Source organism: Echinococcus granulosus, assembly GCF_000524195.1.
Source record: "Echinococcus granulosus chromosome Unknown EG_S00078, whole genome shotgun sequence".
NCBI lineage: Eukaryota > Metazoa > Platyhelminthes > Cestoda > Cyclophyllidea > Taeniidae > Echinococcus > Echinococcus granulosus.
Window position 1 is genome coordinate 209,440 of NW_020170458.1, and position 12,426 is coordinate 221,865.

At 42.2% G+C, this 12,426-nt stretch overlaps 1 protein-coding gene across 1 annotated transcript in view; it reads left to right on the plus strand. All coding sequences in view use genetic code 11, as the record gives it.

Moving 5' to 3' along the window:
• Nucleotides 1-6,730, plus strand: part of EGR_07475 (Cholinesterase) — a gene marked incomplete at both ends in the record, with an annotated part of 6,891 nt that extends 161 nt beyond the window's left edge. Inside the window, 11 exons of the mRNA XM_024496724.1 lie at nt 1,060-1,190; nt 1,269-1,370; nt 1,669-1,829; nt 2,174-2,355; nt 3,385-3,584; nt 3,666-3,813; nt 4,056-4,240; nt 4,646-4,786; nt 4,924-5,126; nt 5,204-5,430; nt 6,525-6,730. Coding sequence (XP_024348864.1) covers nt 1,060-1,190; nt 1,269-1,370; nt 1,669-1,829; nt 2,174-2,355; nt 3,385-3,584; nt 3,666-3,813; nt 4,056-4,240; nt 4,646-4,786; nt 4,924-5,126; nt 5,204-5,430; nt 6,525-6,730 — 1,886 coding nt within the window. The remainder of the gene's footprint in view (nt 1-1,059; nt 1,191-1,268; nt 1,371-1,668; nt 1,830-2,173; nt 2,356-3,384; nt 3,585-3,665; nt 3,814-4,055; nt 4,241-4,645; nt 4,787-4,923; nt 5,127-5,203; nt 5,431-6,524) is intronic.
• Between the last annotated feature and the right edge of the window lie 5,696 nt (nt 6,731-12,426).

The window sequence follows — 12,426 nt, forward strand, 5'->3', positions numbered from 1 at the left end:
TTCTGAATTCTACGGCCTTTTTATGCAGCGAAAGCCCTACTTTTTTCCGCCATCATATTCGAGGATTTGACGGATGGTGTCTGTCTCGAATGTCGGTTGAAAATTTCGTGGAGACATGCCAGAGCTCCAACTCATTTGCTGCGATTTTTGTCAACAAAATTCATATTTTGTAATGCCCATAATTTGATTACAGTACTCATAATATGATTTTCTGGTCATATTCTTATTGAATTGCCTTAGCTTCAAGAGACGCTCTGTGTACATTTGTAGGGACCAAAAAATGGGCATACAAACCCACAAAAATAATATTTTTCCCCTTGCCTCCCATCTTTGAGCAGTTAGTAGTTATGGTAGCAGAAGTGGAGTAAATTAAAGTTAACTCTAAGGCAGTTAGCCTTACCTGTCATTCTTCCCCTCACCCTCCTCCCTCCCCCTCCCTCTGGTTGGGAAACTATCAGGGAATCAAACAATTCCCTGTTATATTTTCGGTAAAGATGAAAGCGGTCATCACTTTCAAGCAAACATCTTAATTCTTGATAAGGTATCACCTGTTGCTAAGGCTGATATTATCAAAAATTACTGTCTTAACAACTTACAAGAGGACATCAATTGAGAAGAGGCGGTCATCGACGCGAATAAGTAGATGTGTAGGAAGGAGGAAGGTACTGCCTTCTTCCCCGGATGGTAATTCCTCCAAGTTCCATGTGATAGTTGTCGCTGCCTGGCGATTGCATTAGATAATCATTTAACCGCATGCAAAGGAGAAGAGAGGGATGAGACTGCAAACACTCTTGCATGATTTCGCTTCCTATCGAGTAGTAGATTTCAGCTCTTCTTCCTTTCGCTTCTTCCCTTCCCAAAAGAAACAAGTAAAATAAAACAGTTTGGCCATTTACCCTCCAGTGCTTCTCGCCTTCCAGGCCTTCTAAATCTCTAAGTCAGTAACATCAGTTAAGCGACTGGAAGCAGAGTAACATGTAACTTTCGTCGAGATAGTTTGGTAAGACTGTTTTCGATGATCAAGTTGTCATCCGTTGCGTTTTCCTACTTTATTTCTAGGGCAAAAGACCGATCCAATGACTAGAGTCTGGTTGAACACCACAGAAATGAGTGAAGACTGCCTCTACTTGAATATCTGGACGAACGCGATCAATGGAAGCAGCAGCAGCGGCAGTAGTATTAGCGGTTCGGTAACATCTGGCAGTGACCTTGACACGTCATTCAATTGGTTACGACGTCGGAGTATCCAGCCAACATCCAACTTCCAGCAACTCAATGGACGTCCAGTGATGGTTTGGATTCATGGGGGAAACTTTGTATCAGGATCTGCGAATTTGGAGATGTACAACGGAGCCATTTTGGCTAGTGAGGTGAGTGCAAATATGACAGATTTTTGATGGGATGGAAGGAGGCCATTTAGAGCCTTCGTGTACCCTAAACCAATCACACACGGGTCAATTGATGGACCGAACTAAATATAAACCAAGTCAAGGGAAAGTCACAAACTGGCTTCGTCCTCTTAAATCCGGCTTAGAGTAACCACAGCTATTACAAACTAAGGAAACACACGTGACACGTATTTGTGACACTAAACTATGATATGAGAATCTGGGCGTCACATATATGTGACGCTGAAATAGAACTTCTAATAGATGATCTCCCTCTTAGATGGGAGTAATCGTGGTGAGCATCCAATATCGTTTGGGATCCCTTGGATTTTTGTCTCTTGGAACGCCTGGAGCACCCGGAAACCAAGGATTGTTGGATCAGGTGGAAGCACTTCAGTGGATTCGTCGAAATATCATCTACTTCGGTGGAAACCCCAAGCAGTGAGTGCATTAATTGTCCTATATCATCTGGGAAGCCTCAAAGAGTAGATCCACTTTAAAGCTTGGCTTTTATCATAAAAGGTTCTAATGAAACGGTAACTCTGGAGTTGATAGGGTTTAGGAACTTATTCCAAATTTCAACTCTCACCTGAAGGGCCGCTTTGACATATAGGGATTTGGTAGCACAACTGGACCGTTATTAACAACCATCCTTAATAAAATGCTTTTGCCCAAAGTGCACCTCCAAGCATCTAGCTAACTCAAATTCACTGATAGAAGTGTCCGGACGTCTGATGGTCAACGTCCCCTTAAACATTTTTCTTATTTTATTTTTGATTTCACAGAGTAACACTTTTTGGTCAGGGTGCCGGTGCTCTTAGCGCATCACTTCATCTTCTCTCACCAGTTTCCAGCCGTCTCTTCCAACAGGCCATCCTTCAGAGCGGATCACCGCTTACGTGGTGGGCAGTCGAAAGCGCCCAATCAGCTATCAGCAAGGTTCGCTCTCTGACTGTTGATTGGCTAGGTGTGGGAACAAATCGAAAAGAGGAAGCAGTCAAATGCTCATCTTTTATTGGCCAAAGACTGAAAAGAATTTAGTAATTGTTTTTAATTAAAATTTGGCTACTTAAATTAAGTTTAGTTCCTTTTAGCCTTATCAGGAAGATGAATTAGCGAATGCCAATTATTTTGATAGTTTTACTGATTGAGTGACACTAATTACAACATTGACAGATCCTGCACTCCTGCTCAGCAATGAAATCGCAAAACAAAACAGAATTTACTATTTTTACGGAAAACACTCAAATTTTTTTAAAATAAAAAACTCCATGTCGTAGAATAGCTGAGTATGGGAAAAATTGGAAAAAATGAGCCAATTGGTACTCACCGTCCTTATTCAGGACTAAATTGATAATTGCTTCCAACGCGACAAATCTGTCACCCGAATCACCTGCCAACCAAACGTCACTTCGCTGAAATTTGACGTAATATTTGTCTCTCAATATTAAGGAAATAACTTAAGGTGAGAATAACTTTTCCTGCCAGGGCAATTTTTTTCGATTGGTGGAAGTTAATTCACCTAAATAAACTCCTAAAAGCTGCAAAAAGACTTTCACTCAACTCTCTTAACATCAGTCGTTTACTAAATTCCTTTGGAGAATTAATGGCAGCCCTTTTTGGAGCAACATTGGTCCAGTTCTCTGCTATACGATAGTAGGAGTGGATAGCTGACATTTAAGCGCTTTTACCTAAACTACTCTGTCAAAAGTTGCTTATCAATTTATGGACACACATATGACACCTCAGCTTTTCTGAATAAGTCCAGTGTCACAAATGTGTGACATGCAAAGTCTGAGGCCAACCCAAATCATGGGAAGTTGAGCATTTCAGGTGAACTGTCCAGAAGGATGTACTCATGGTTAGATAGGCTGTGAAGTTTCATTCACATTATACCGATCGCGCCTATTAAGAAGTATTCTTGAATTAGAAGGTCAGAAATGGGGTCGCCTTCCTTAGTAAAATATTAAAGGTGCTACTCCCCGCTATTCAGTAGCAACTGCACTTCAGGCTCGTCAGTTTGCCCAACTAAGCGGTTGCCACGGCAGCGATGACGAAGTGGAGGCCTGTTTACGATCTGTCGAAGCGGGAACTCTGGTTCTAAATCAGTGGAAAATGCATCTTCTTCCTGATATGCCCTTGACAACTCGGGAGCATCGAATATCCCGTCTCTACAGTCGCCGATACAATCCAGAGGTAAATCGACATAAGATTGTAAAAAAAACGAAGCCGTGGTTACCTTGAGATGAAAAGAGGAATTTTTGTTCTGACTTTCAGATTTTGGGAACAGCTGGGTTGTTTTTCAACATCACGTTTAGACCAGTTGTTTCGGAGCCATTTTTGCCGAGATGGCCCTACCAACTCATTGGGTCAAATCGTGAAGCATTGCAACATCGAATTCTGCTCGGTGTCAACAAAGATGAGGGTACGTGCTACTTATTTTAGCCGATTAGATGTTTTCATCTTCGTGCATGCAACGTGCTTTTGGCATAGCAATGAGTAATGAGGAAATAAATTTTGATGTTAAAAAGTCAGAAGAAAATAAGCGAACAAGGACACAGACGCCGGGCATTTCTAACTAATATCATTTAAATACTACTGTTCAGTGATGATACGATCTCAGGATTCCATTCATAATTAGTAGTGAATTACGCTAACCTTTTTTAGGCACGTATGAAATGATCTACGGGCTTAGAAAATACTTTCTTGCGGAGAAGAATACACCAACGTTGCCTAAAGTATTCTCCTCCGATCACACTGGAATGGATCCGTTGGATATTCTGGCCTTCTACATTATTGATGAGGACTTTTTACATCCGCTGCTGCTCCAAGCCACTGCATTCGAGTACCAGGTTAGAGGTGCTACGCACAGTTTACTGAGCCCTCACACCCTTGTACAATTGGCAACCACTTCCTGTTATCGCTCAGACAACAAAGTTACTCCACTCTATTAAAGTAGGGTGGGAGAGTGATAGGAAAGGAGTGGTTATACCGCGTTCCTCTTCCTCTCCGCTATCCCTCATGTTCTTTTCATAAGGGTTCTCTAATCTTTCTAAATACATGCGAAAAATAGGCGGAGGTGATTTGGAATGGCGTTTGTTGTTCAACGCGAATATCTCTACCAAAAATACTGAGTTAAATTTGTTTTCGTTTTAATCTTTGCTCAATTATAGGGATAATCATTGCCAAATATTTTTCCACGCAAAGGCGCAAGTCCGTCTACTTATTACCTTTAAGTAGCACCTTCTACACACTAGATACCAAGTCGGGCATTCTTTTGGAAGGAATGGACACCGCTGCAGGTGCAGCATGCACTGGCCGAGGTGGCAGGGGATTACAACATCAAGTGTCCCCTTCTTGAATTCGCCGATGCCTATTCACAGGCGCCCAACAGTCAGGTGAGCTAGGTTTCGAGTTGTATGCTGCTTTCTTCTCGACTAATAGCGTCTTGAAGTCTCAGTGTTGCCTGATGGCTTTGACTAGGGTCAAAACCTTGCGCAGAACTATTAAGCAACTGATCTTTTCTCCTGTCTAGGTTTTTCTGTACTCCTTCGAACACCAATCCAGTGGCTGGACATGGCCTAACTGGACGGGAGTGATGCAGGCCTACGAGGCCGAGTACATCTTCGGTGCACCACTTAACTTGAAGTTTCAGATGGACTTCTACAAGTTCTCTGATGAGGAGAGAAAGCTGAGTGCCAGCATTATGCAATACTGGGCCAATTTTGCTGCTACTGGGTCAGTTTTAAAAGTTTTGCACTCTTTAATGTCCCAAACTTCTTTATAACCTTTGCTTTTGATTTTTACGCCCTAAGGTCACCAAGCTTGCACCCTGACGAATTTCACACCCGCACCAAACGCTCCCATTGGAACAACTACGAAATTCACCGAACTACCTTCAAGGGTGATCTTGAAATAGACGGTTCAAGGGAGTACCTTGTACTTGAATTGCCCAATCCTCGAATTGCGCGCAATTTGAAACGTCATCGATGCCTTTTCTGGCGTGAACAATTGCCCATGTTAAGGCAACGTCTCGTTCCAAGTGGGTTGCTACTTAAGTAGACTTAGTAGGATGTAGCTCCTAAGTTTGCAGAAATATGAGCGTTTTTGCATTCATTAGCATCGACTTAGGCTCCGATTTGTTGCCAGCTTGGTCGATGTCTGATGTTCTAGCATTCTGCTATACATTCATTATGAATGGGGCCAATTGTGTCCCCAAATCCCTTTAAAAGGGACCGACGTTCTGTGAGGTCGAGGGGGTCAGGTTTTCAACAAACATGTGCTTTGTGTGTCCCTTGCGCAAGATCACATTTGCATTGCTCAAGTTTGGTCGACGTTGCAATAGGCTATTGCTGACAGCTTTTTAATGCTGCTCTCCGAAGAAAAATACCCTGATAGATGGTTCTTCAAAGTGTTTTGGCCAATGTCATCATCGATGCAGAGCCTAAGTCATGGATGTAAAAGCTCTGAAGCGTAACAGTCAGGAAATGGATTAAGGGGACCTCTTGAGCTTGAATGCTAATATAATCCACTAAACCCAGAGTTGGATTTTTAATGAACCCCTGCGATTCAATCTGCCATTCAGATCTTCCACGTTGGTCCAAATTGGAAGCATTTTATGCATTTGCAATGTTTCCCTTCCCAAATATAGGGTAATCACAGGATGGAAACTGAGTCCATCAGGCGTTCTGTGCGTTAGGTGCCCCTTCATAGGAGTAACTGTTTTGCTGTGAGGTGAAAACCGTCATGGCTTAATCTGTGATGAAGAGACGCTCTGCCATACTGAAAGCACTAATACCATTCAGATGTCCTACTGTTGTCCAGAGTCTCCTTTCTATGCCGTCTGAAGGCTTCTGTTCAGTAAGATTTCTGCGTACTCCTTACCGTTCCATTCTAACTTGACCAGTAGTTACTGGCCTGCACTAATTCATGTCATGACTGTTAGTCTCTACATACGGAGCGCAGGTTGTGTTTACTAATGGGTGCTGCAGCATGTCGTTATGGGTGTAAATTAAAGGTCTGAGGACGACTTAAACCCTCCTAATGAAGATTCAAAAGGAGAGAATGACATTTTTTGGTGGTTGCTATCACATTAAAATACCTACCCTGAGAGATATTTTCCGTGAATTCATGCAGACTCACGCTGTCAAATGAATCTTACGAAGGAAACGGAGCTCAAGCAGGTTAATAAACCGGCTCCTCAACCCTTACCAGCTCCACAGACCTCCAATTGGGAAGTCGACGCATTTTTACGCATTACCTCTGCAGCCGCGGCAACTAGAAGCGCAATGGTGCTGCTTGCTTTCGCATGCAATCTACCTACTTATTTCCCTCTTCAGTAGCAGCTTTTAATCAACTACCCCTCTATCGCAAAAATGGATGTGAAAATGGGTTGTGAGACCTCGCGGTTGCTATTACTTTATGTTTGGATACGCAAAACGCAGTTTTTTCTCCTCTTATTGCATTTTATTATCTCCCTTCAAAGTTATTTGTGCAAAAATTTGGAGGACATTTTTTTCTTTCTTCCGCTCTCCTTTTACCCTCAATCAAGTAGCAATTGTAATACCTTCGTGTTGTGAAAGGCTTTGTCCTTATAGACTACGGTTGTGATTTATTGCTATTTCGCAGTAAACTTAAATAAGATAAATTCTATTTACAAATATAGTCTTTTTCCTGGAAAATATAAAGGTGCTTGTAACAAATAAAATGCAAATTAAGCATGTGACGGAAGCGCAATTTTTGATAAACTTTAGGGGCTTTGTAAAATGCATTTGATTGATTGCTGGAGGGAGAAGAGAGAACCGACGTATCATGCCGTAGAATGAGACGGGTTGGTTAAGCCCCAGCCTAGCAGTGCGGTAGACACCTTCACCCTATCTGTTACGCTTCTAGTTTACACCTTATCTATATTTTTAAAGTCATTTTAAAGGAAGAGACTGCAGTACTTCGGCTTCATGAACCAAGTCTAATTGGACCCTATTTTGGGGAGGTTGGCTACACATTGAATTCTATGAGGGTACGGTGGGAGGTAACAAAACCACACTCGATTTTAGAAAGGGTGTGGGTGTGTCACTCAAAACTGATAAATGTCTGATTGACTGGTTACTTGACTGACTGGGGATGAGGTGAGACGGGGTACGGTGGTGCATTATTCAAGCATTGGAAAGCTATCATAGGGAAGGGGGAGGCGGCTTGAAAGACTTAGCTGGGCATGGAAAAAATGAAAGGACGGCTGGACCATTGGGTGTTGGCTAAGCTTTGACATTGCCCACACAAATGGTGTCACAGTCCCGTCCCTTCCTACTTCCTACTTCACACCTCCGTCTGTCCATTTATTTGTTTCACCGTCGTTAATAGTCGCATTGATACCTTGACGATGGTCACAATTACAAGAATTGCAGGAATCGATGAGGTTCACATGCTCTATAGAAAAAAAAAACATCAAACAAAAAGCCGGTTTTCCACCCCTCTCTCTCATACCTCCTTTCTGCCTTTTGGCACTCTTCTGTTTGCCCGCCGTTGGTGGATATACTAGCTCCGATGCACTATTCACTGGCCAACTGACTCTTCTTCGACTAGATCAAACAAAGAATGCGTCGACCGTACATCAAGAATCAATCAAAGCTTAAAAAACAAGCTCCCAATACATTTACTAAAAAGTTCGAGAAGACTAAAATTTCAATTTTTATTGAGCAATAATGCAAATAAATTCTTCACCTTCCAAAAATAAGGAAAAAAAGCTGTCACAGCAAGATGAAGCGCCATCCAATCCGTGAAGGCCCCAGAAGATTGGTCAATTCTGATTGGCTACATGGCCGGTAGCCGCCGGCCTCGTAATTACTTCTAGGAGGAGTTTGGGCGTTCCCAACTAAAGTCGTTCGTTTCCGGTCCACCTACACCATTCGTCGATGACAGAGGGAAAACAGCTGGTGTTGACGCTGTTGCTGGAAATGTGGTGCTAGTAAAAACTGCAAAAATAGCCACTTGGACTTTGTGTTGTTTAATGATTTGTTACTACATGTTAGGTATCTGCCTGCCCTCTCTTTCTTTTCCTATCCTCTTCCTTTCTCTCCTTTTAATTATAGTTCTAAATTATCCGAAGGGTGGATAAATGGAAGCATGGATGGGCAGATAGATGGATAGATGGTTGGAAGAATCCGCGATTGCTAGATGGCTAAAAAGACTGATGTATTACTGAACGACGAAACGAATGAATAGATAGTCCGAAACTAAGTGAATGAGGCGATAAATGATTAGTTTGGTCGGCTGTTAAGTCTAGTGGTTCGGCTATTAGACAGATCTAGGCCAGACGGCTGTAATCTTGACTAACTGACAAATAGACAGGCGTAAAACTGAATTCGCGGCTAGACCTCAAACAGACAAATACCACCTCAAGACATCCTCTAACACGCAATAGGGGCTGCGGGTGTGGGCGATGCCGAGGAGGCGGGTAGAATGTTTGATCACTGAAAACCTGTGCAGGCCCAAGTTCCCGCGCAGTTGAACTTCCTGTGCTGCAGTCAGGATAAAATATTTTTTTGTCAGTTGAATGCACGTTTTTGGAAGTCTTTTTGCACCCCGAGGTACGGAAGCTAGGCCTCCTTCTGACAGGAAAAAGAATGGTTTTTTTTGCCATGTTAACCTTTTGATGTAAACTTTACTCGGCTGCTTTTTGTGCCCCACCCAGAGCACCTTGTACCAGCAAAAAAGTCAAAACGTAGGCTTTTTCGCTTTTTCCTGGTTAACGTGTCTCCAAGATGTTAATAAAGTTGATCGCCTTCTTCTTGACATTAATTTTGTTTTGCCGCAAAGAAAAAGTGTTTGAGTGCACACTGGTGACTGACATGTCAATCACAAGCGTCATAGTGTAACGGATGTTTGTCTAGGAGTGCCACAAATTCACGCCTTTTACTTGAGTCATCTCCTTTCTCTCTTGACTTTGCACTGTGTCTAATCGAAGCAGTTAGCAGTGGGTTAACCGATGCTTCAACAAACGCGGCGACCCTATCATGACTCCTCACCAAGACGAAGGTACTAGCTCTTATAGACTAAAGAGTCCGCGTAGTCGGGTGTTTTTATCTCATCCACGACATCGAAAAATAAATGAGCTCATGGGCCTTCTACTTTCCCTTTTTCTAAATGCAACTTCCATTGGTCAACAGTGGCCGTCTACTTACTTGAAGCAAGTAGTATCACCCAAGCTGTTTATTTATAGATAGATTCAGTGAATAACGAAAAATATTTCCTTTTCCACTTTCTTTGCGAAATAATTAACATCTTTCACCTTTGTATCAAGATACCCTATTTTTTGTGCACAACAATTCAAATATTGTTTAAAACCATTCTTTCTGTGTCACATATTTGTGACACTCGGCTTTTTAAAATCAAGGCTTGTTTATGATTTCTAAGCATCTTTCGAGGTGACAAAAAGGGAAATCTGATGGCATGTTGTGCATTCTTGCTGAAGAAGGCAACTTTGATACGTAATATCCGATCAAGGAGCCGATTTTTCACTCCTTCAAGAGAAAAGAAGTGTGGTCAACGTCTATTTAAAACGTGGAATAAAATTTCGACGGGTTTACGTCCGTCGTGGCCTTAAATATATCATTGCGGTTGTTGATAGAAACAGCCATAGCGAGCAAGGAGAATCACAATTCAGCAACCCAGTACAAAGGCGGCAAAAAAACTCGAAGAAATCCACTTTTACTGGAGGATTTGCGTAAAGAGGAAGAAGAAGTGAAGTTGGGCTGCATTATTTTAGGTCCCCAGTTGCGGCTGTTTTTACCATATACACACTCGCCCTCTCCCAACCCCAAATTCCTCCGACCAGTTATACTGTCTCGCACGTGAATGTGGTATTGTCTGATTACCGCAGCTGAAAAAGGGAATACAAGTCATTTAGAGCCAGGATGAGTGCCATCAAGGAAGTTCTGAGGAGGAAGATAAACAGAGCAGTGTATCGCTTCTAATCCATTCAAAAAAAGGGCCTGAGGTGTCTTGAAGGAAAAGAACAGTTTCATCTTTGATTGTTCAATGTACGCATTTTCCGCATCAAAGCTCCAGCCATAATGAAGGTGATAGGTATAACTCGCCAAAATCGGCAGGTCTTCTGGTTATGAACACTGTCGAGGCAAACAGCCGGACAGGCGAGGTATAAAAGGAAGTAGAGAGGGCGCTCTGATGGCGGTTGTTTGTGCACTCCGACATCTTGATAATCCATATTTGGTCCGTCCATTCGTACTTTCCTCCTCCCTTTCTTTCATGCCTCGTTCGGACTTTTATGATGCCACTTCAAATTTAAAGAAGCGCATCGCACCCACTTTCCGACTGATGCCTATAGCCTACCTAATCAAATGACTTATGTAAATGCCTGGTAAATGGGCATCACCGCAGATTGCCAGTCGTGTGGGGCTGTTGAGAATAACCTGCTATGTGAAATAATCACATATTGGGTGATAAATTAATGCTGATGAATGGGGGTGATGACAGTAAATCTGATCCTCTCGCGTCCTAAAGTGTACATCTTCTCGTAGACGTGCTTTGCGACGGAAGGAAGAGCTGTACTTACTCACTTGCTTCCTTTCAACTGTTTGGTCAGTTTTGCATGCTTCTTGAGGTGAGGATGCAGTTGTCTATTTTGAAGGCGTATCGAATTGACAAGATGAATATCAGGTGAAGTGGGGGATCGGGTCTCCAGATTCAACGAGTGAAGAGTAACGCTATTCAGCCGCCCACTCGGTTGCAAAGATAACGTATAGTTTATTGCAGAAGAGGTGAGACGGTGGTGGCGTTTATGTGGGTGGTTGATGGTTTTGGAAAAAACCAAAGACAAGTTGGTGTGTCTTACGAACGCTGCAAAACAAAGGTCTCAACTCATTTCACCTCATTCTCACGCCGCAGCCAGCCGGTCAAACAATCATTCAGCTAGTCAGTCAGAAAGCTAGTCCACTGATTTGGAAAAAAATCTAAAAAAGCATGTCAAATAGCATGAGAGAGACAGAAAAATAAACGGGTGTTAACCACCTATCCGTCTTTTCATTCATCCATCCATTGACGATTGATTGATCACTTAAGAGCCGTCAAATGAAGAGGTAGTCAAAAGGTGACAACCCAATGTTAAACGTGGGACTTAACAATTGCGAAATATTTAAGTTAGGAAATCGCCATATACAACTGACTTTTCCTTATTACGAATACTATAAGCAAATCCGCCTGCGACTACAGTCAAGACGATTAAGTAATGATTGTGATATACGGAAAAGGTAGTTGCTGCTAATGTTCCTCAAATGAAAAGCCAAATAACACCAATAAATATCACCCTTTCATTTTAAGCTACCACCGGCCATTTCGCGACAAAATCAAAACCCAATGTAAAATTTTGCCTTGAAAGATTATTATTCTTCGTTTTTCTACTCTATTCGACTTAAACAATCCAGGCAGGTAAAATCGACCCCTAAAATGACTTAAATTAAACAATGCGCAAGCTTGAAACCGAAGGTCATCTCACTGTCATTTTGCATCGAAAATAGGCGTTATTAAATAAAACAAAAATCCTCCAAATGAATTTCACCTAACTCTATTCTTTCAAACTCATAGTTGATGATTTGAGTACTTTTTTACCCACAAGTCAATTTGAATCACTAAACTTTACTGCCATTTAATGTTTCTTTCCTCATTTTCCTCTCGTTTGGTACTTATTCTCTCCTTTTTTTTATAGCAAAAGTGGACATATTCTTGAAAGCAACTTAAACGAGTCTGTCTGAAACGTGCGGTGGACATGAGCAATCTTCTCTTTTTATGCCGGATATTTTTTATGTGAAACGCATCAGCAGCTACAAGGCAGCAGCAAAGCGCTCGGCTTCACTATGGTAGCTGACATAACCTTTGCAATCAATTTCACGCTCCACGCACGAGGCGACACAGTTGTTACCATTGGTCAGCCTTCCCTTCCCACAAATAACCAATCATTTTGAGCCTTTGACTGTGCAGGCCATTCTAGAGGGAGGCAAGCAGGTATGCATCCAAGAGGGCACAAAAT